The 24995-nt window shown below is 42.4% G+C and overlaps 1 protein-coding gene across 1 annotated transcript in view; it reads right to left on the bottom strand.

The window, feature by feature from the left end:
- LOC135112849 (ADP-ribosylation factor-like protein 4C) overlaps window positions 1-24995 on the bottom strand; it is a 63658-nt gene continuing 38663 nt past the window's right edge. The window contains exons 2-4 of the mRNA XM_064027735.1: window positions 21768-21944; window positions 8603-8719; window positions 1-5362 (exon numbers count right to left, since the gene is read on the bottom strand). Of these exons, the coding sequence (XP_063883805.1) occupies window positions 5252-5362; window positions 8603-8719; window positions 21768-21944 (405 nt within the window). The 3' untranslated portion in view covers window positions 1-5251. The remainder of the gene's footprint in view (window positions 5363-8602; window positions 8720-21767; window positions 21945-24995) is intronic.

The raw sequence follows: 24995 nt of genomic DNA, 5'->3' as shown, positions 1-24995 counted from the left end.
GGTTCCTGACAAGTTTATTTTGTACGGTAAATGTTAACAATTCTGATATACAAGATACTAAGGCCTTCGGGGGGCGCGGCTAGATAAAATTATTATTATTATTATTACCGTTATAGTATTATCAGTATTTAAATCTCGACCTTCACAAATCAGCACACGATGGAAGGAAAAGAAGAAGAGCAACAATCAAGTCGATTTTCGTGTCCAAAAAGTGGCGAACGCGTTAACATCAGATTCTCTCGTTGCTTGCGTCCAGCGTTCAGCCTTCGCGGCGGTGCACGCTCACAGAAAACAGTGCACACGCAGGGAAACGAAAAATATGAATAAAAAACACGGTGCACGCGGGCAACAAGAACGGTGCACGTGGCAATACATACACACACACACACACACACACACACACACACACACACACACATACGTGCACACAAGCACTCACACACGCTTGATTTCTAAAAAGTTGTATTATACATAAGTTTTATTTTCTTCTTCTTCTTCTTCTTCTTCTTCTTCTTCTTCTTCTTCTTCTTCTTCTTCTTCTGGACAGCCTTACGAAATAAAACAGTTGCAGTACATGAGATGCGTAAACAAAATGCATCATCATCATCATCATCATCATCATAATCATCTTCTTCTTCTTCTTCTTCTTCTTCTTCTTCTTCTTCTTCTTCTTCTTCTTCTTCTTCTTCTTTTTCCTTTTTTCTTTCTTTCTTTCTTTCTTTCTTTCTTTCCTTTCTTTTCCTCTTGGCCATCACAAATCCTCATTCATCTCCTTTTCAATACATAACCTTAAAAAAAAAAAGTAAAAAAAAAACACTCTTCTTCACCTTCCTCTCTTACAAGCAACCCAAAACTCGTACATATCACCAAAGTAAACCTCAAAACCAGCGCAACCCAAATTATTACAAAGGGAAGTCTGTCTGTGCGTCTTTCCCGTTACATATCAATACCTCAAACTGCGTGACTGGCCAGAAATGCATACAAGTTTTCCTGGAATGAGGCAACTTTCAACCTTGCGGCGAAGGAATGGGCGGGGGAGGCTGAGGACTGACTGGCTGACTGATTGATCGATCGGTATTTTGGTGCAGTAGCAAGGTCGTGTAGCGCTGGCAGGGTGGAGGAGGAAATGAGACTCGCTATATCAGGGTCGTGTTGTGGGTTTGTACGTGTCGCCTTGCGGTGGATGGTAAACTGTATTTTGTATCGTGTGTGTGTGTGTGTGTGTGTGTGTGTGTGTGTGTGTGTGTGTGTGTGTGTGTGTGTTTACTGTTTGTATTTTTTTCAAATGCGAGACAAGTTCATAATGTTTCGTCTTTTCATATGAGGTGCTTATATTTCACACACACACACACACACACACACACACACACACACACACACACACACACACACACACACACACACACACACACAAACACACACCACTTCCCTTGGCAATGCATTCCACAAATCTAAAGCTCTATTTGGAAAACTGTATTTCTGCACATCCTTATCTCTTCCTCTCTTGAAAAGTTTCTTACTGTGTTGTGTAAAGTTGGGCTTTCTTGCTGATAAAGTCTTGTACGTATGCGTAATGTGTGTGTGTGTGTGTGTGTGTGTGTGTGTGTGTGTGTGTGTGTGTGTGTGTGTGTGTGTGTGTGTGTGTGGCGTGAGCGCATTCCGTCCTCCGCTCCTGATTAGCTCTCCCACTTCCGCTGCTCACTGATTAACTTCTGAGTCCCGGATATTGTTTTGCCTTATTAAGGGGACAACATTCAGGCCGCGGCGACTGGGACGTGACGCGGGTACTGAAGGATCAACGCCCTTACAAACATCCGGTGAGTTGTAGAAAGAGAGAGAGAAGCCTTACGTGTGAACAGTGGTAGAAGGAGAGTGTGAACAGTTGCAGAAGATAATTATACTTAAAAGCAGTTGTAGAAAGGGAGAGGTATATGTGTGAACAGTTGTTGGAAAGAATTATACGTATGAAAGGTTATAGAAAATGAGAACTATACGTGTGAACAGTTGTAAAAGTAGATAATTAGACGTATGGGGAGTTGTAGAAAGAGATAACTAAACACAAACCTTTGAATGGAATATATAAAAGTAATCGACCGTTAATTTGTCGTATAACTTGAATAACTACAGTGTATTAGCCAATCAGCTCTCAGTTACTTCACCTACCCAGTCATTCATGTATCAACTGTTAAAAAAAAAATAAGATTTTCCTCTTTTTATATATTTTCTTTATGTATTCTTCTATTTTTCTGTTTTCTTCTTTTTCTGGTACATGGAAAAATTTTGTCTTCCATAAGTACATTTAGAAAAACTGTTTCATGTATTTTTTCTGCAATATTGTAACTTACTCTCTATTTTGTGCATTTTCTTGTCTTTTAATTCCTTTTTCCTTGCATTGTTTTTCTCTTCTTCCTTTTCTTCCACTGTTTCATCTTTAATTAACTACCTATCTATATTTACACGCGTTAGGCTGAGGCGCAAAAAAACACCACACACACACACACACACACACACACACACACACACACACACACACACACACACACACAAACACACACCTGCCTTAACACCTATCACCCAGGCAACACCTATGTAACATATCACAGAGAGAAACACGTGAAAATAGTTCTTCCTGTCACTCGGGAGACGACGATGCCACGAGTGTGTTGTTCTTATTGTAACACGCGGCCAGTCACAACTCCTGACTTGGCTGCGAAAGAAAACGGATGCAGGACATAAGCTGCGAAAAACAAACCACATCATTGGCCATTCCACCGACCAATGGTATCAAAGTCCTGGTAGCTACGAGGGAAGGATACACACCACCCTGTCTGTAGCGTCCTTGTCCTTGTTTTACAACGTACGGTGCGCTTCAAACAAGTTCAAAGTGTAGTACAAATAGTATTATCATCTCCTGGACCGAAAAATAGTATGCAATAAAGGGAGTTATCACCATAGAGAATCACAATATATCCAAATACAGTGCACCATTTAGTACTGTTATTTTTTTTTTCACTCACAAGGAAAGGGAAATTTGAAAAAAAATGCAAAAATTGGTAGCAGCGGAAAAATAAAATTGGGAAAACTGTTGCTAAAATGTTTTCCGTGTGGTTTTTTCCGCTGCTTTCCTTTCTTGTGTTACAAAAAATGTCATGTAAGTTATTGTTTATTTTTATCATTACTTTTACCGGTATGAAAGATTATGCATCGTTATGTACAAAGGCCTCACCACGGGGACTGACTGGCTGACTGGTTGACTGACTGACTGACTGACAGACTGACTGACCAAGGGTAAGACTAGATTAAACTAGGAATGACAAACAGAGGTTTTCAAAATAGTTATCTGAGTTGGGTGTCCAGTAGTGACTGACTGATTGACTGACTGACTGACTGACTGACTGGCTGACTGACCGATTGACTGACTGACTGAATTAGGGCGAAATTGGATTAAATTAGGATTGACGAACGGGTATTTTCAAAAGGGCTATCTGACGGTTTGATATGACATATGGTAATGACTGAATGACTGACTGACTGATTGAATTATATTAAGGACTCACAAACGGGGATTTTGAAAAGGCCTAGCTAATGGTTTGGTTGGGTGTGACTTAGGTAATGTCTAACCGACTGACTGAGTAAATGACTGACTGAATTAAATGAATAAAGAAAATCGCAGCACCCACTTATCACATCCTAAAATAAACAAATAATTCAATAAGAAAAAAGAAAAAAAAACGAAAACACGGATAAAAAATCTCATCTTTCCTTCACTTTGCAGTCAGCGGCGAGGAAAATTGTCGTGAAAGACTAGATGACTGACTGACTGATTGCCTTATCGATTACCTAATTATATGATTTTCCAGATGATCGAACAACTGGCTCACTATTGACTAACTTTCAGCTCGACTACCTTATCTTAGGACCTACGTTACAAACTGAGACTCACTACATGTCTGGCTCTAGCTCCGGTGACTAGCTGGCTGACCTACGCCGTCTGGAAGCTGCCTTAGTGACTCCTCCCAGGAACGTACGTGCTGTGAGGAGGCGTGTGGCACAGTGATCAAGCGCTGGCCTCAGGTGCGGGCGTTACCTGATGATTTGAGTCCAGTGCGTTCACTCGACACGTCCGTAAACACGTAAATTTGGGCTGTTATGTTATGTTATGTTATGTAGGGTTATGTTGGGTTGGTGTGACTGTCGCGCGGCAGCTTGGTCTGGAACATAAAGGCGTGTCGGGTTTGGTTTTGAAATGATGAGTGAAGTGAAGGTTGTTACCGTGAACATCGCGGCTTGACAACTCAGAAGGTAATGGTGAGACAAATGAATAAGAGCCACTCACTTGCAAAAAACATTGGTGGAAAAATTAAATGAGATATTGTTTAGTGGACATAGAAAACATCTGACGCCATAAAAGTTATCTTGAGGGGTAAATGTATAGATCACATCACAGATATATGGACAATCAATATTCCTGCAGCTTGCAACACATCTAGGAATCAGTCCTAAAAACTGTCTATCCCAAAAGTTCGCTTACAATTATATTTGTGTCTCAAAACAGCTGAAGCGCCCCAGGCAGGGGCAGCGCGGCCCCTGTGTCGCGTGGGACCTTCGCTCCGCCTGGCTTCAGTCGGGAGCATTTTTCTTCTCCTTCACTTGGAGCCAAATTCCATCTTGGATTGCCCCAGCACTGGCGTGGCCCGGAGCAGGCCAGGCCAGGCAGGCCATGGGGGCGGAAGGCATATTAACTCTCCCGGCCCTTGCTGTGCTCGGGACTGCGGCTCCGAACTACAGAAGCACAAGAAAAACTGCTTCACTGTATGCAAAAAAACGGCACAATGGAGGGCTGTCCCAGGGAGAGAAAGACTTAATTCATCCTCCTGAGGACTTCATCCACCTTCCTTCAGCTTGTGCCATCGGGAAGCCATCCAGGGCACGCCACATGCGGCGCCACATCTCCCAGGAGGCAGCAACACTCCAGGAGCAGACACTCGATTGGCGCTGAGTTGCATCACGTCTCTCTTTGACCCTTTGACCCGGCGGCGCCACAGCCATCGTGCGCAGCTCAGGAGGCGCCGTAGTGATCCTCGCTTCTTGAAGCCTCGTCACAGATGTCCTCGTACTCTTCAGGCGTCACCGCAGCCGCCTCAGCACCTTCCAGGGGGGGCGGCGGCTGCTCCTGTTCCTCGGTGCCCCAACAAACGCTTAGTGAAGTCCGACAGCCGGCGGGGGCAGCCAACTAGTCGGAGGTGGAGGATCATCTGGGTCTCTTCTTGTTGGTCTTGGCGAGGCGGCGCTGCTTGTGGATCATGTCGTACAGGTGCTCCAGGGCGTCGTCCAGCCCCTCCCCTGTGATGGCGCACGCCGGCTGGGGGACAGAGACACAGGTAGTACTCAAAGCTCTCTCTCTCTCTCTCTCTCTCTCTCTATCTCTCTCTCTCTCTCTCTCTCTCTCTCTCTCTCTCTCTCTCTCTCTCTCCTTTAACACAACAAGATTTCTGTCGTGGGAGCAGCAAGGGAGAGCGTGTGTGAAGGGTGGGAAATGGGAAGGTGCAGGGAGTGTGCTAGGAGTCGGAAGGGTGTGCGTGAGAGAGAGAGAGAGAGAGAGAGAGAGAGAGAGAGAGAGAGAGAGAGAGAGAGAGAGAGAGAGAGAGAGAGACGAGAGGAGAGAAAGAAAAGCTGGGAGTGGGAGCTGAGAATATTAGAGTGTGTGAAGAGTGGCTTAAATTAAGTTAGTTCAATACAGGTGGAGGGATGATCTATACTTCTGTCTGTCTGTCTGTCTGTCTGTATGTATGTATGTATGTAATGTCTGTCTGTCTGTCTGTATGTATGTAATGTCTGTCTGTCTGTCTCGTTTCTGTATCTCGCTATTCTGTCACTTCGTCTAATAATTATGTCTCTCTCTCTCTCTCTCTCTCTCTCTCTCTCTCTCCTCTCTCTCTCTCTCTCTCTCTCTCTCTCTCTCTCTCTCTCTCTCTCTCCCTCTCTCTCTCTGTTGGGCTTGTCTCACTTGTTTTTGTTAATTATTACAATATTCCTATTTGTTCTCACTTCCTTTCTCCCCCTTTTTCCCCTCCCCTCTCTCTCTCTCTCTCTCTCTCTCTCTCTCTCTCTCTCTTTGACGCTTCCACCTCGTCTCCATGACAACCCACGCACGTAAGTCCCGCCTTGTTAAAGACATCTCGCCTCAACCACACAGACGCGACCCTGGTGTGTTCCCGTTTCATGTTGCGGGTCCCGGGAGTGAGGGAATGCGTGAGTGGCTGAGTGACTGAAGTGGCGGAGGTGTGTGTGTGTGTGTGTGTGTGTGTGTGTGTGTGTGTGTGTGTGTGTGTGCCTGCCTGGAGTGTGAAGGAAAGGAAGGAAGGGGATGTGGGTGTGTCTGAAGAGCTAAGGAAGGAAGGAAAGAAGGAAGGAAAGGAAGTGTTGATAGGTTAGGTGTGTTTGTGGAGATGAGAGGATGGTGTGTGTTGGTGTGGGAGGAGGAGGGCAGATTGGAGTGTGTTGGTGTGGGAAGAGGGGGGAGATTGGTGTGTGTGTGTGCGTTGGGGGCGGAGCAGGAATGGTGTGGTGTGAGTGTGTGTTTGTTGGCAAGGGGTGTGTTGGGGATGGAGGGGTGTGTGTGTGTGTGTGTGTGTGTGCGCGCGCGCTTATGAATGCAAGTGTGTGTGTGTATGTGTGCGAGCGTTACGGGATAAAAGAGGAACGAGGGAGTGTATGTCAATGGCTGAAAGAGAGAGAGAGAGAGAGAGAGAGAGAGAGAGAGAGAGAGAGAGAGAGAGAGAGAGAGAGAGACTCCATAGCAATATTTGGAAGATGGGTGAAAGGGAAGGTGGAGGCTTGTTTGGGTTGAGTTATGAGGCGTGTGAGTAGATCAGGATGGAGGGGGTGGTGAGAGAGGCTGGGGGGAGACTGGGAGAGGCGATGGAGGGAGAGAATTGGGACCGGGAGACGTGTAATGGAGGTGAGGACACGTCTGGAGAGGATGTATGGGGTCATGGAGGCAAACTAAGGAAGGACGGAGGGAGGATGGTGTGTGTGTGTGTGTGTGTGTGTGTGTGTGACTGTAGCTGGCTGAGGAAGGAAATGAAGGAATAGAAGATGTTACGTAAGGAAGAAGAAAGGTACTGGAGAAATGGAGTTTGTCTAAGGAAGGAGGGGATAGGATGGCGGATGTTTGGTGAGGAAGGGGAAGGAAGACACTGGAGTAATGGAATCTGAGATAATTGAAGAGGAGGGAATGAATAGGGAGGTTAGGCAAGGCAGTAAGGAAGAAGAGGGAAGATACAGAGGAAATGAAATCTAACTAAGAAAGAGCTATTTGAGGGTGACAGAGGCAGGTTAAGGTGGGGGAAGAAGGGGAGGTGGGAAGATAGAGACTTACTAAAGGGGAGAAGGAGAGGTGGACGGGGTGAAGGTTAGGTAAGGGAGAGGAAGTAGCGAGGTTGAGGGGGAGCGTGATATTGTAAGGTTATCTTTCATGTTAAAGGAGAACGGGAGAATATATTGTAATTGTGAGCGTGGGCGGGGAGACGGCTGAGGGAGAGAGAGGTGGAGGGGAATCTGGTGGGAGAGAGGGTTAGTTTCTCCCTATTTTCCTCCTCCACCCTAGAGAAATCTTCGTTCGTTATCTAAATGTAATCTTTTTTTCCTGCGTCTTTCACTTCTCTCTCTCTCTCTCTCTCTCTCTCTCTCTCTCTCTCTCTCTCTCTCTCTCTCTCTCTCTCGTCACCTTGGCTCCCGCGCGACTTAATGATTTAAGGATTCCAAAAATACCTGACGTTGTTTTGCGCACTCATCCCTCTTCCCTTCTCGTAATAATTGCATTTGGACTTTTCAGCGACTGTTTTTGCACCTGCCCAGTCTTTTCTATATCCTATCCTCACATAGTTTAAATTCTTCTGCTTCTCTAATCGGGTTTGAAGTTTCCTCGTTCAAAGCGCTCTGTATTCTAACAACCCCTTGCCTTTCTGCTCACCGCTCGTTACCCTATCCAGTCCCCTTGTTTTCATGTCCCGTGCTGTATGTTTGTCCCCAGTGCCTCGTCCTCTGCTGTGTTATTAATCACCTGTTTCTCTCTTCCACTCCCTGTTTATATATTCTCTGTGACTCCTGCCGTCGTTCTGTCCTTATATTCCGTGTTCTGTGCCTCCCTGCCATCGTTTATATATATCCCCTGCTTTTTTCCTCGTTACCTGCTTTCCTAATCACCATGTTTCTCTCTTTCACTCTGTTATGTTTGCTCTCTGACCCCCTACCACCCTCCTGTCTTTATATTCTATGAGATAGACTTCCCTGGTATCGTCTATATATTCCCTGCTTTTCCTCGTCCCCTGCTTTCCTTTTCACCACTTGTTTCTCTCTTTCATTCTCTGATATATCTTCCCTCTGACGCCCTGTCATTCTTATGTCTTTATATTCTGCCTGCCATCGTTTACATATTCCCTGCTTTCCTGCTCATCATCTGTTTCTCTCTTCCACTCTTTGCTATATCTTCTTTCTGACTCCCCTGTCATCCTTCTGTCTTTATATTCCGTGCTCTGAGTCACCCTGTCATAATCTACGTATCCACTGCTTTCCCTGCCATCGCTTGTGCTTCCCTCACCTGTATGTGCCAGAGGTGGGTGTTGCCCAGCTCTGCGATGCCCAGCAACCTCTCTATCTCCAGCGGGTCCTTGGCGCCGGGCAGGTCTTGCTTGTTGGCCAGCACCAAGATAGGCACCTGCGGGGAGGCATGAAGTGAGCCAGTGACAGCAGATAGTTGGGAGGTGAGCCAGTGGTAGGAGGTGGTGGGGGTTAGTCATAGGGAGAAATATTATGCATAGAAGTTCCCCATTCCTACAACTATTATTTTTCAGTTACTTGTACATAATATTATAATACATTACTGCCATATTTACCAGTATCTGTCTTGTTCCAAAAGGAAATTATATAAGGAAATGATAAGTTGAAATGTTATTCGTGTTAAATTTGTAGCTAACGTTAAAAGAATTACAAAGACAACAACTTTTGTAGTAATTAAATACAAAAGTTACTAGAAAAAAAATAGTTATTTTTGTCTCTTCAGGCAAAATGAGACAAGTGCCATTAACCCTTTGACAGCCACTTGGTACACTTTTCCCTAATTACCAATCACTCTGAGACATCTTTACTTGTTCTACAGCCACATCTAATCTTTGAACTGGGAAGAAATTTCAAAATGTATTTTTTTTCTTCATCACTTTCTTGTAAATGCTTAAAAAGACTCCACACATTGCTTCTGGTGCTGTTAATAGTCTGGTGTCGCAGTGAAGGAAAATAGTAAGGGTGAAAGGAATGTCCTCTGTCGGTAGCAGGGAGAGGAAGTTACATGTGCATACAGAGAAACGAGCAGTGGAGTGTTTGGAGTGTTATAAATCCGAGTGAAATGCGGCGTCGTGCTTTGATGCGGTGATTTATCTCCGTCGGGATGTTTATTGTGAGGTGATGAGTGGTGTGTGTTTTGTGATGTGTTATTTCACTGTATAGTTTAGTATGGCGGAGTATATTTTGTTAAGGTAGGTTAGGTTGCGTTACGTCAGGTTTGATGTGGTGGTTTATCTCTGTCATTGTGTTTATTGTTAGGTGATGAGCTGCCTGTATTCTATGTTATGTTATGTTATGGTATGGTATGGTATGGTATGACACGGTAGGGCATTTTCTGTTACATTATATTACAGTAGGTTATCTTGCGTTTGATGTGTTTTATCTCTGTCATTGTGTTTATTGTTAGGTGATGAGCTGCCTGTATTCTGTGGGATGGTATGGTATGGTATGACAAGGTGGGGCATCTTCTGTTACATTAAATTACAGTAGGTTATCTAACGTTTGATGTGGTGTTTTATCTCTGTCATTGTGCTTATTGTTAGGTGATAAGCGGCGTGTATATTGAATTACGTTACTTTATTTTGCTTCGTCAGGTTAAATTAGGGGTAATGCAGTGATTTGTCCCTCAATTGACCATATTTTGAACCACGTCTGCACCGCACCTCCACTATATTTAAAAGGTTCTAGTTGAAGTCACACGGTTTTTAGGTTTGTTTTTATGGTTCTAGTGACACATTAACAAGATTTCTACATTATTAAGACGAGAAACACTTTTGAGAACTAGGCTAATCAACTCGGTGGCCTTTGAAAATAGTCGTGGTGCGAGAGCAAAGCGTTTCTAAGTACGGGTGTAAGTGTGCATCATTACGTGGTGAGCGGGAATGTGTGTGTCTGTGTGGTGCGGGGCGGTGACTGGCGAGGGGGCGATGGAAGGGTTCACAGGCCAGCCGCAGGTTAACTCCCCTTGATTAATGTACGAGGCCGATCTTTATTGCGCCGTATTTATCATCGTCATTGTGTCAGGGAGAGTAAGCGGCGCTAGTCCAGTATAAACATCACATCAGCGCGCGCCATTACTCCACAGCGGCGCCACAATCACGGCACGGACAGCTCGACATTACAGGAAATGAAACCCGTTTGTGCGCTTGGAAAAAAAAAAAATAAATAAAAAATAAATAAATAAAATAAATAAATAAATAAAAATGTAAATGATAAATCACCGAAGCTTCCTTTTTTGAAATTGTTTGCGCCCAAGTTTGATATTTCTTCGCCACTTTTGCACTTATATAATAAAACTTGTGGAATATCTTTGCATTAATATCGGACTCAAACTTTTGCACTTGCTGAAGAAACAGAGGCGCCTTGGGGAGTTTTGTACAGGGGCGGCACTGAGGGCGAGAGTGTGGCTTGGGGTGGCGGTTCGGACGACGCTTGCTAATTGAATATTGACCCTGTGATTGTTAATTACACCGACCATTGATAGTTAGAGTAACCATAGGTACTTTTATACAGGGGCGGCAATGAGGGCGAGGGTGTGGCCTGGAGTGGCGGTTTTGATGCCTCTTATTGAGTGAAAGATTGACCCTCTGACTCTTAAATACACTGCCCATCGATACTTTACTACTTATTTACTTACTTACGTACCTAAAGGTTTGAACCACCCAATCATTTTTTTGTGTCGGTGTCCTTGAAAATTCTACTGTAAAGTCTAAACTTCTGCACTTATAACAGAGGTATTTGATAGTTCATAAGAGCATCCCTAGGCAACTTTGCTCAGCCTGAATATAACTACGCGCACTTAAGAATTTGAACCACTCGACCAGAAGACTGTCAGTACCTTTATCTGTATTTCTGCTTAGTCAGTTTATCTAGAGTCACTCATATGATGTAACAAGTGTTATACCGCCATTAGCAATCACAGTTACAAAAGCGAAGAGATTAAATGGTTGCCTTCAGAAAGAGAGGTAGCGAATTTAAGAGCTCTCAGTACCTTATGTTTCTGCTAAGTGAGATCATCGCAATTCAAATGACGGGACAAGTACCATACCGCCATTAGCAATCACAGAATTGTAGTTACAGACGCGCAGAGGTAAAGTTTTCGCCTCAAACTCTGTGGAACTTTGGCTCGAATTAAGGTGAACTGTTCGAGTCATCAAAGGGCTTCCATTACCGTAGCTTCTTTTGTGGCTTCAAGTTAAGAAGTCAGTGGTCGGCCAGGGCTTCTTAAGAGGACACAATACTGCATGACCCTGGCAACAGCAACCAAGCGTGACACGAAGGGTACGTGACTTGGAAAGGTGAAGCAGAAAAAAAGAAAGAGAAATAGAAGAAAAGAATACTAACGAGAAAAAAAAAAAAAAAAAACGTGAGAAAAATTAAAATGAACCAAGTACAAGCGAAAAAGACTAAATTTGAGGAGAAAGAAAAATCACAATGAGGATTAAAAAGGCTGATAAAAAACGAGTAGAAATGAGAAAAAAAGAAAGAGGAAAGATTACGCTGAGAGTAAAATGAGAGAGAGATAGAAAAGGAAAGGATGTTCAAATACACAAATGAATAAAAGAACAGAAAAAAAATATCCAGCGGACGAAAAAAAAGCGAGAGAGATAAACAAAGACGGGAAAAATAGGAAATACTTGGAGGGGAAAAGGCAAAAGAAAGAAGGAAAAACACACTGAGGAATAAAAAAAACAAAGCAACAGAAAAAAAACACAACGTGGAATAAAAAGCGCAATAGGTAAATAAAAAAGAAAGATTCGGAGGAGAAAAAAATAGGAAAAAAGCTGAAAAATATGAACACAGAGGAAGACACGGAAAAAGCGGGGAAAAAAAAAAAAAATCAGACAAACCACTCAGCACAGAAAGAAAGAATGACCGAAAATTTTGCCGCCACTGAGACAAGATTAATAATGACGTGGGGCGGTTTACCCATTAATGCATTGGCGCACTCAGGATTCAAGCACAACACAGCAGTGCCGAGGGACGCGATTACCAAAGCAAACAACAATAAATGACGCTATTACGAACACAAACAATAAGTGACGCTATTACAAATACAAACAAACAGTAAGTGACGCTATTACGAACACAAACAAACAATATATTACGCTATTACGAACGCAAACAAAATATGATGTTATTGCGCAAACAAACAAATCAACAAAATTTATGACGCTATTAAGGAAAAATACAGATAAACAAAATATATAACGCAATAACGAACGAAAACAAACAAACAAACAAACAAACAATATATAACAGTATTATGAACGCAAACAAACACACGCAAACAAACAAATAAACATATATTAATTAAACGAATAACCAAAGACATAACAATAATAGATTCGTAATAAAAATCTACGTTATATATGCACAGTACTTCCAACACAATTTTATCCACGAGAAACAAATTGGAAGGTTGGTAAGAAATTGTTATCTCTCCATTTCTTTATGATATTTCTTTCCTTCCGTTATCGCAAGTTTGTTTAGGTCAAGGTTCAGGTCAAGAGAGAGAGAAAAGAAAGAGAGAGAAAAAAAAACACTGACGAGTAAGAAAAAAAAAGTGAGAAAAAATAAAAGAACCAAGTACAAGCGGGAAAGTCTAAAGTTGAAAAGAAAGAAATTCGTTGATGAAGAGATATGTCATAATTTTACTCCCCAACATCAAAATTTTACCTCAGAATGTAGGAGAGTTAGAGGAGTGCGTGAGTGTGTGTGCATTTTCTAATTTAAGATTGCTTCATTCTGACGTTGTTTGTTCAGGTCAGCGTGACAGAAAGTGACATTCGTTAATGGAAAGACGTGTCATGATTTCACTCCCGAGCGGTGGGATAGGTTGGTGAATGAATGTTTTACCTCTTTAAAGAATTGTTTCTCTATTCCAGTGTTTAGTTAAGCTTGATAGAAAACTGTAGGTTGGGATGTAGTCCGCGTCACCGTAAAGGGCTTGAAGTAAAGTCCAGGAGACAGACATACACTATAATGTTCTTATGCCAGCTACAAGGGACACGGTAATTCTAGCTCTCTGTAGCGTGTGTCCTGTTGTGTTGTGTTAGGTGTTGTCTGTGTCTGTCCTACCTAAATAAATGATGTTCATACAAAAACTGCATTCGTTAGTAGAGATGTGCCGTGATTTTACCTCCAACATCAAGATTTTAGCCCCCCAAAAAGTAAGATGATTTGGTGAGTGAGTGTGTTTTGACTTGAAGAATCGTTTCGTGCTGTCACTGTTTGTCAAGATCAACGTGGTGGAAAGAAAGTTTAACGAAGAAATTTGTTATGATTTTATTTCCTACTTTAAAATATTATCCCCGAAAAGTAGAACAATATGGTGACTGAGTGTCGTTCCCTTTTGGAAGACTGCCTTATTCTGTGCCTTGAAATTTGCTGAGGTTAGTGTCACAGGAATTGAAAGTTGATATCACGATTCTCTCTCCAGCATCGTGATTTAAACCCGAAATTTGGGACAATACATGAATGAGTATCTTTCCTTTTGGAGGACTGCCTTGTTCTGTGCCTTGAAATTTGCTGAGGTTAGTGTCACAGGAATTGAAAGTTGGTATTGAAGAGGTATATCATGATTGTCTCTCCAGCATCGTGATTCAAACCCGAAATGTGGGGCAATATATGACTGAGTATCTTTCCTTTTGGAGGGAAGCCTTGTTCTGTCCCTCTGAATTTGCTGAGGTTAGCATCACAAGAAGTGCAATTCGGTGATGAAGAGATATCTCATGAGTTAACCTCCAGCATCTTAATTTAAAACCGAAAGATGGGAGAATTTACTGAGGAAACGTCTTTTCTCTAAGATTTACCTTGTTCTGGACTTTTAAATTTGTTGGAATAAGTGTGATAGCGTGAAATTCAGTAATGAAATACCTCATAATTGTATCACCGGCCTCGTCATTTACGCCAGAAATGTAGGGCAGCTTAAGAGTAAGTATGCTTTCCTTTCATTCCTGTGTCCCGCCGCTGTACGTATATTCAGGTGAACGTGATTAAAAGTGAGATTTGCCAGCGAGGACAGACGACATGCTCCCAATATCAATGTTTCAGCCCTCCAAAAATAGAACAGTGTGGTCGAGTTTCCATTTCTCTCCCTCACTCCACTGTTCCATCGCTGTTTTGTGACATAAACGTGATGGACAGTGAAATTCGTTAATGAAGAGATCAAATCGTAAATGAAAAGATATCATGATCGTTTGGGGGAAATGATTTAACTTCCACAGAAACTTGACGGACTGACGAGTGAGCAGCCATTCATCTCCTGCATTCCCTTGATCCGTCACACCAGGTTTACTCAGATCAGCGTGGCAGGAAGCGGGATTCGTTAATGAAAACAAACGTCATGTTCCAGCAGCATAATTTCATCCTCCCTGAAATACGAGTAGAATAATTTGATGAGTAAGTATCCATACATTTCCTTAATAACCTTCTTCTGTCACTATAAATTTACCGAGATGAATGTAGTAGAAAATGAGATTCCAGCATCATAATTTTACCCATAGAAAAAGGGGCAATTCTGACTGATAAGCATTCATTTATTCTTCGTTCTTTCACTAGGAACAATTCTGAATAACAATCCTTTTATTCTCCTGTGCAGAAATGGCTCGTTTTTTTTTTTTCACTAAGGACTGACTGCTTAAACATTGCCGCGTCCTATCTCCACTACGTTCATCATGATGCGATGGATGTTGTTACGGTTTCCAAATGTTTTCATGAGTGTAGTAACAGCTTAGCAATAATTCAACATCATCCATAATAAAAAAATAAAAAAACCCACGAAAACCTGATTTATCACCTCTGTGGCTTTTAAAAACAGTCATGGGAGAGCAAAGTATTTCAGAAAACTAGTATAGATTTACTCAGTTCGTGTCAGAAAACCTCCACGTTCTGTCGCGTCCTTGCATCCACGAGAACCTGACTAATCATTTGCGTGGCCTTTGAAAACAGTCCTGATGGGAGAGCAAAGCATTCCAGGACACGAACATAAATTTATTCAGATCAACAGCGTAAGTCTAATCAGATCAACGTGACAAAAAAGTACCATGTCGTGTCACGTCCTTGCATTGAGTCACCGCCACTCAACACTCCCCACTGACCCCCAGACACGTGCCTTGGCTGTGTGAACGAGGGCAGCGGGAGGGAGGACAGGGAGAGGAGACACACTGATCTATTATGTATTATGGAATCGTGTACTGGACGTTGAAAGGAGGGAGGGAGGGAGAGAGGCAGCAGAGAAGGGCAGGAGTGAATCTGTAAAGGCTACTGTAAATGTTTGCATTGCTTTTCCCTGACACGTGGAGGAAGTCTGACACGTCCGGAGGGGAGCGCAAAGGAACGCAAAGGAAAACAGTAACAGGAGGAGAAAGCAGTAGCAGAATTATTTTGTGTTCATGTTAAGCTACACGAAATAAGCACAAAGAAACACAAAGGAAAATGAAGGAACAGGAAGATTAAACAGACCTATCTTGTGACCTTGAAGAGGCTTATATTCGTGATAAGGTACAGTAATTCATCTAAAAGCAAGGAACGTGAGGAACTATAGACGAATGCTCCAACACGCCCATTTCTCTGTATATAAAGAAATGGACTAAGAGAAGAGAAAGAAGACAGAGGAAATATTAATCAAAGGAAAGGAAGGAAGTTTATTTCTTGTATGCGTATAAAATGGAGCTGCACTTGAATAAATTAAAGCGATTCCATGAGCTGAAAAGAAAAAATAATGGAGGTGGAATCAGAGGTAAGAGAAACAGAAAATGAACAGAAAATAAATAAAGAGTAAAAAATAGAAAAAAATCACGTGCGAGTAAATATATTTTATGCCAGTAGAAAAATGTAGAAAAATATGAGGAAGATGGGAGAAGGGAAATAAACACACACACACACACACACACACACACACACACACACACACGCACACACACACACATTCAGAGAGAGAGAGAGAGAGAGAGAGAGAGAGAGTAAACATGAAAAAAAAAACATGAACGTGAATAGACCTATGACTTTTTTTCTGTCCATGCAAAAATAAAAAAAAAAACAAGAAAAATAAAGCAGAGGAGAAATAGAATAAAGAAAAGAAAGAGAAGTTAAAGAGAGAAAGAAGCACACATACATAGTCAGGTCACCTCGGTATTCGAATATAAAACATGGACGCAAATTGAAGCGTATACATTTTTCTGTATTTTATTTATGTATTTCGTAATTTATTTCTTTATTTTCCCCATCCTTACGCTGCGAGGTGAAGGGATGCTCGGCGTGAAGGGAAGAGAAGTGACCCGAAGGAAGGAGATTCACGGGGCGTCGAACAAAAACACAAACACAAACACACACAGAAACACACCAACTTTCCAACCACACAACGCTCACAGAATTACGTCCGTGCCAGTAAATCTTGACCACTTGACCCGTGTGACTCGTGACGGCTGACGGCTGGCGGGTGGCGGGTGACGGGGCGCGCTCTGCCACACGTAAGACCCTTCTTCTAACACATACACACACACACACACACACACACACACACGGGGCCATATGTAGCGATGAGCCGTGTCCTGTATACATAAGCACAACCCGCTCCCCAGCTCTGACTGTCTGTCTGTCTGTTTCAGTTTCTCTCTCTCTCTCTCTCTCTCTCTCTCTCTCTCTCTCTCTCTCTCTCTCTCTCTCTCTCTCTCTCTCTGCGTGTGTCAGTCCCCTCCCTCTGTAAATTTTCAGTGCTTGTTCTGTTTTTATTTATCATTAAAAATTTTTGTTTCTACTACTACTACTACTACTACTACTACTACTACTATTATTATTATTATTATTATTATTATTATTATTATTATTATTATTACTGCCACCACTATTATTATAGCGAACATACATACACGCACGCGCACACGCACACGCGCAGCCCACTCATAACAAACTTCATAAAGTTACCAGTGTACTTAACTGACGACAGATGCATGAACTGACATTACTTACACTGGAGTAACGTTAAATAATTAGACAAAACCCTTAGAAATTATAGAGGCAAAGTACAGTCCACATTAATGAACTACAAGGGAAGCTGCAGTGAGCCGCCAAGCCTCCGTGTGGCAGTCCCCGTATAAAACATACGTACCTTTATCCACCTATCATCCCCATCCATCATTTTGTCTAATCTCTTAAAGCTCCCCACTGACTCTGTAACAACGACCATTCTATACATCCACCATTGCTATGAGAACCATTTTTTCTAATACAAAGACCACTAAATAGGTGACTGCCACGGGCTTAATGCGATGTCTCGGTGCACGCTAAGACTGAGATTTTGAAAGACACGAGAGGCAGCGGTGAGAAGGATGGAATATTCAAGCTCTTTTTAGCACCTCTAGTTGCACTTTCCTTAATAAAATCACATATATTTAATTAGTTAAGAGGTATATATTCTTTTTTGTTAGAGTGGCACTAAAAGAACGGAAAAAGGCCCAATAAGGTGCCAATCTCCCAGTTTTAATATCATCACTATAGGAAAAATATGACCACGAATCTATATCTTCTTTATAACGTTACGACGTCCACTGTATGCATAAGTAATAGAACATAAACGTAGGCCTGTCTCATTGTAGCCCGGGATGAAGCCTATGTACTGTGGGGGAAGTGGTCGTAACCTCCACGCGGGCCGCCTCAGGGGTCCTCAATCAAGGGCGAGGCGTCCCCCGGGGGTGTTTGACATTTGTGGAAGGTGAGGCACTTTGAATACATGAATACGTTCCCGCCATGCTGTTCTGGGCGTGGTGGGAGATGGTCGCGGGAGTATTTTTGCTTCGTTTTTATTTTGTTTCCTTTGCTTTTATTTTATTGTTATCTTTTATTTGTTTTTTGAAAGTAGAGGATATATTTTTTTTTCCGACCGTAACTATAAACGAGTGCACACACACACTGACGCATGCACACACACTAGCGCATGCACACACACACACACACACACACACACACACACACACAATGAATACTTTTTTTTTTTTTAGGGAGGGCGAGTGTGTGTTTTTTGGAATTCTTTTTATAGAGAGGGGAAAGAAAGGGAGAGTTTTTCTGTTCCTTTCCAACCCTCCCTCTCTCTCTCTCTCTCTCTCTCTCTCTCTCACACACACACACGCACACACACACACACAGTAAAACAATCAAGTCAACAAGGGTGTTAGGGCAAAAGATGCACTAATGACTATTGTTGTTTGGCGCGTTTTGCAAAATTGGTCAAAGCTAATTGGACCGTCTGCCTCGCTTATCGCTCGTCTGCATCAGGGAGGGAGAGGCAGACTTCGCATTTTTCTTCCCTCCCAGTCCAGCCTTTTATATCACAGTACCTGGCTGGCTGCTGCATTAGTGAACCAACTCCATTCTCCTCCCGTCAAATCGTTAATGTGCTACTCATACGTGCTGATATTTGAGTCTTTCCATTACTTTCCTGCATGTGGCTTTGTATGTTTCTCTCCTCTTAGTCCAGCCTTTTATATTACAATACCTGCCTGGCTGCTGCATTAGTGAATCGATTCCATCCCCTGCTTGTTAATGGAGAGCTTATATTACTGGTGATACTCATACTTGTTGATATTTGAGTCTTGTTCCATTATTTTCCTATATGTGACTTTGTATTCTCCTTTTTTTTTTTTTTATATATATTGCGGTACCTGGCTGGCTGCATTAGTGAATCAATTTTATTCTCTCCTTGCTACTCATACGTGTTGATATTTGAGTCTTGTTCCATTACTTTCCTGTACATGATTTTGTATTCTCCTTTCTCTCCCAGTCTGTTTTTTTTTTTTTTATATTACAGTACCTGGCTGGCTGCATTAGTAAATCAACTCCATTCTCTCCTTTTTACTCATACGTGTTGATATTTGAGTCTTGTTCCATTACTTTCCTGTACGTGATTTTGTATTCTCCTTTCCCTCCCAGTCTTTCATACCACGGTGCCGTGCTGCATTAGTTACTCGACTCCATTCCCCTCTAGTCCAATCGTTAATGACGTGCTTACATTACCGGTGCTCCTCATTCACGCTGATGTCTGGGTCTTGTTTCATCACCTTCCTGTTCACTTGTGTTTAGTAAGTGTGGGAAACAGTGGTAATATAACACGTGGCATTTGAGTAACTACATTATTTTACGAAACAAAAATACATATAACCACAGACATTGAGATATTTGGACAACTTCAAACACAGCGTAGTGAGGACTCTTTTACTGAACTGTCGAGCTGATGGTCTCTTAAGGAATAAAACTACATAATTTATAATCACAGACATTTAGATATTTGAGCAATCTGATCACCTCTTCTGGCCATTGTTCTGACGTGCGCCATCTTGAGACACATCCCAGGGAGGACTCTCCGCTATTGTATTACGGAGCTGATGGTCTCTTTACGTATCTTGGTGATAATCGTAGGATCTCTAAACCCATTACCATTTTGAAACTTTTTATAATTAACTTTTTTCGGGAGAGAGGCAATAAAGCGGGCATTTCTAAAACTTTGCGCCCTTGGCCGGCTTACTTAACGAAAAGAGGCAAAGATCTAAAGATATTGTATTTCTGATTAAAGGAAATGGTGTGACAGTCTACCAGTACAGCCCAAAAAGATCATAAAAGAAGAAGAAGAAAAGAAGAAGAAGAAGAAAAAGAAAATCTATAACGAAGAGGACAAAGATTTAAGTATAAACTATGTTCGATAAAAAAAAAAAATTGTAATAGTCTAATAGTACAGCACAAAAAGAATAGAAGAAGAAGAAGAAGAAAAATAAAAAAAGAGTTCTCCAGATATCCCTTCCAGAAAAAGAAGATTAGAAGGAAGCTCCAAGACAGCAGGGTAGGGTTCTTAGAAGTCTTGATACCTCTCCTTTGAAGGGTCCCACACTGAACACATTAAAAAAGAAAGGAAAAGAAACTAGTCCATGCCATTCCAGAGAGTATCAAATATTCCCTAAAAGGCCAAGGAACACTCAACAATGCGGGCACGTCAGGAGCAGAATAGAGGCAACCGTGGCAAGCTAACACGCTCAGCAAGGGGAGAACATTTCATTCAGACCCCGCGGCGTGCATAAGTGACCTTGTTGAGGGAGTGAGGCGCGGAGGATACACGTCTCAACAACCCACATACAGGAGGAGAGGAGTGAGGAAACAAGCAGATGCAGACCATTTCGTGGTAGCTGCGTTATATTCAGCGACTAGTACACGGGTGGATGTGCTTTCGTTCCCTTGCGCCTCACCCCTCTGTGACTGTCTGAACAGCTTATTCTTTGTTCTTTCCTCATGTGTATTTTCCAAGGGCCGTAGAGATGACCACTCGCGTTCTCATGGGCAGTTTTTACTATTGATGGTGCAGCCTTTGTTCCCCTTGTGACTGTCTGAATATATTGTTCTGCTCTTTCCTCATGGCAATTTTCAAGGACCACCAGAATTTCTAGTCGGGAACGCACTGGCGTTTTTTCCCCTCTTTTTTTTTATGCTTTACGTCCGGTTTTCCCTGTGTTTTTTGTTAATGATAAAGTCAAATCTTTGTTAAACTATCACTACAATAATGAATTTACTCGAAAACACCAATATATTCCACTGAAGTTTGCTAAACGATAAAACAAGGAAATCAACAAGAATACAGTGCGTTGTTATGTTGTAAACATGACTGTAACTCCTCACACTGCACTGGGTAAAGTTTCTTAATTTGGGAATGACGAAGTGAAGTGACCAAAAAGAAGAAATGGCTGGGGAACACTTGACCTTTGAATACAAGGGCGTAGGAGGGAGATGGTAAAACTAATATGTTAAATACCTGCAATGGACGAACAAAGAAGTCGTGACAGGAGACGGACAGACAGACAGGCGGAGGCGGGATTAATATTATAGTTGGGGTGGGTGATGAGAGGAATGGACGAGGCAGTGCTGGGGTGGAGAGCAGAGGCATGCTGTGTTGCGAGTCACCAGTGGATACCGGATTGTGAGGCGCGCATCTGACACTCATGAAAGATCCAAACCCGTACCTTGGTGCTTTATTTATTGTTTTGTTTATTCAATTTGCTGATTCGAGGCGCGCCATCTGCTGTCTCTCTCTCTCTCTCTCACAGCAGACGCAGGTGGAAGGAATCGACCATTCAAGTGGATCGGAATTGCTTCGTTTGTGGCCTCAAGATGGGTGTTATTGCCTTGCGTGTGTGTGTGTGTGTGTGTGTGTGTGTGTGTGTCACTCATTTCCTCAAAGTATTGACTCCACATTCTGCCAGACCTTCAAACACACACACACACACACACACACACACACAGAAGACCTTTCCATGAAGTAACAACCTTGTATATATTGTAACTGACCATTATCTGGCAATAAACTGCTTGAACTTGAACTCACACACGCAAACAACCATCCACACCCATTCACACACACAGACACACACACACACACACACACACACCTGGGCGTTCTCCGGTAGCTTGGCAGTCTTGTACAGCTCACATCTCGCCTCCTCCAGCCTCTCCAGGTCCACGGAGTCCACCACGAACACAATGCCGTCTGTGCAGCGAGTGTAAGAGCGCCACAGTGGCCGGATCTTCTCCTGCCCGCCCACGTCCCAGATCAAGAAACTGGTGCCCTGGTGGAGAGAAATCATTGGTCACTTATACGTTTACTTCAAATACTCAGGTTGGTGCTCCTCTTTCATCCTGTACTTGTTTCCTTCATAAGCTTATCCTATGTAGAGTTATTGTATAGGTGAGGAAACTGGTGCCCTGGTGAAGAGAAGTCCTGGGTCACTTGCTCAATGGAAATAATCATGATAGTTTTAGTTTATCATCATGGACTTATTTCCTTAGTACTCTTATTCTATCTGGCTATAAAGGTATGGATGAGATAACTGGTGTCCTGCTGAAGACAAGTCCTTGGTCATACATTCACTTTACATACTCAAGTTGGTTTTAATTCATTATCCTGCACTTATTGTTTTCTTAGCATACTCTGTCGGGCCACTGTTATAAAACTGTAGATGAGGAAGCTAGTGTCTTGTTAAAGGGGATTTCTGTGTCATCTCTGCATTCTTTGGTTAGTTTATTTATTCGTTCTTTATAAGACTGATCTCCTTTAGCACACACGTATCCTATACAGATTTGTTCTTATATTTTTTTCTGCCTTATTGAGGAAAATGCCCGCGAAAACTGTAGTCTTGTCAAAAGTACATTGCAAAAACACGATTTCTTGATAAGTTTCCGCCTGTACAGTATATCATTTTTGTCTAATGCGTAAATAATAGCTTTGTGTCGTTACGGGAAGGTGTCTCATACAGTTATGCATTACAAACAAATACACCTCTTGTTTTGCCAGTTCTTTTAGTCTCACACGTGCTGCTGTCCACGCATTTACTACCATCCACACGCCCTGCTTTGCATATCCCGTCTCTCCCACACACACGACACCCGCTGCATCTGGACGTGGTTCTTATCCTATATAGTTTGCAAGCATCTGTGCCACTGCAGACTCGCGGCCACACGTGCACGCTGCAGCTCAGATGAAGCCATCACCCCCGACGTGCTAAGTGTTACGCTGCACCTTCCCCGCACAACAAGACAGGGATGATTTTTTAACTCGGCCTTCTCTCACCCAACAGAGAGAAAATTGTTAGTGATGTGGGTTGATCTTTGAAATGTATTTTGTATTACTAATGCTGCTGTTGCTCCTGTTACCACTTCTACTACTACTACTATTACTACTACTACTACTACTACTACTACTACTACTACTACTACTACTACTACTACTACTACTACTGCTACTACTACTACTACTACTGCTTCTGCTACTACTACTAGGAAGGAGAAGAGGAAGATGGAAAAGAAGAAGAAAAAAGAGTAACAAGAACAAGAAAAGAACAAGACGAAGACAAACAACAACAACAACAACAACAACAACAACAACAAGAACAACAACAACCACAATAGCAGCAGCAGCAGACGTCCCCCGCCCTGCTGCCGCCGCGGTCCAGTGGAGAATAAAACAGGAAATGTCTCACAAAGGACCCCACACAATATTTACGCCGGGAAGGAATATATTTCTTCTCGACAGCGGCACGGAAGGACACAAACGCACAATAAACATCTCAGATAAGAATAGAAGGAGACGTACGGAAGCCTGTGTAATGTACTATAAATAATACCTCTCTGTTATAAGCATAGCATGAGCCTTGCGTAACGTGGCTTGTGATATACAGTCTTACAAAGCCTTCTGTTACTGTGCATTGTTCTTAATTAAAACTTAAGACCTTATGGTGATAGCGAGAGAATGGCTGGGACACTCCGCTGCTGACGCGGCCTGGTTCTCAAGCCAGGGATGGGCTGAGGAGACTTCAAGGAGTTTACGAACAATAAGAAAGGGATACTTGACTTTTTTTTCTTCTCCTTCTTCTTGACTTCCGCGTTGTGTCTTCTACTTTGAGTGTTTACTTCCGCGTGGTGTCATCAAACTTAACTTTTCGGTGTCTCCTCTCGGATACTTCTAAAAGAATCTAATGGAAGTTTTTCGAATTTTCAAGGGTGTTTTCGTAATTCCAGTGATAGTTTATTAAGGGATTCTCCAATTCTTATGGTGAAATGGATCATGAAATGCCGAGTAACCGTGTTTATGTCCTTTGAGAATAAACTTTATGGGAGGTTGAAGCGTTTAGGAGTACGAGCCAACGTAGTCTTTCTTATAACAACAGCAGACTGACAGAAGCTCTAAAACTCGAGAGAGGAAGCTGTTAAACTTATCTCCTTTGAAGATAAGAAGCGGGAGAGTTTGAAAAAGACAAGGCAGTTTACTTCCTGAGGTGTGTCTTGATGCTCCTCTTGGTGAGAAAGTATGAAGGTGGCAAAGCAGGTGGAAGGCAGAGTGTTCCCAAGCCCGGCAGTGAAGGGGATCAACGAATGAATGTATATTTAACTCCCGCTTTAGTGAAGGGAATAGAAGAAAGGGGTAGAAAATGTCGAGGGGACATGAGAAGCATAAAGTGAGCAAGTTTGAAACGTAAAGAGTGAATGTAATAGCTAACTTTTGCGCTAGTGAAAGGATTAGAACACGTATGAGAGTGGTGGAAAATGTAGAGGGAACACGACAAGGGAGAAATGAAGTGATCAAGTTTGGGAGATAAAACAGTGGATGTAATAGACAACTTTTGCTAGTGGAGGGCGCGAGACAGGCATGAAAGGTCTGGAAAATGTAGAGGAGACCCGAGACAGGTAAAAAGGAGTGAGTAAGTTTGCAAGTTGGAAAGATTTACTAATGAACTTACCACATCCCCTGGCGGCACTATGACCTCTGCGAAACTGATCTTGACCAAACTCCACTTTTTTGGCAGTTATTACTGATATTTTGAGTTCTTTGATAATGACTCATACGAAGTGAATTTCTTGTTTATAAATTGAGCAAACATTAGTATATGGACTAATGAGATGCTTTATAAGAACTGGGGATGTGATGGATGGAGGTAGCTATCTGATGCTGCTGTGAGTCATAAAGCATAAGAACATAAGGGAAGCCACAAGAAACCGTCAGGCCTACACGTGACAGTCCCTGCTGGAAACACACTTACCTAACATCATTCTCTGTAAATCTACCTATTGTCCTTTTAAAGCTCCCTAATGACTCTGCACCAACAACCTGATTACCGAGTCTA

The sequence above is a fragment of the Scylla paramamosain genome, chromosome 24 (genome assembly GCF_035594125.1).
Source record: "Scylla paramamosain isolate STU-SP2022 chromosome 24, ASM3559412v1, whole genome shotgun sequence".
In the NCBI taxonomy this organism is placed as follows: Eukaryota; Metazoa; Arthropoda; class Malacostraca; order Decapoda; family Portunidae; genus Scylla; species Scylla paramamosain.
The sequence above is the reverse complement of the archived record's forward strand: the minus strand, read 5'-3'. Positions and strand labels throughout refer to the sequence as shown.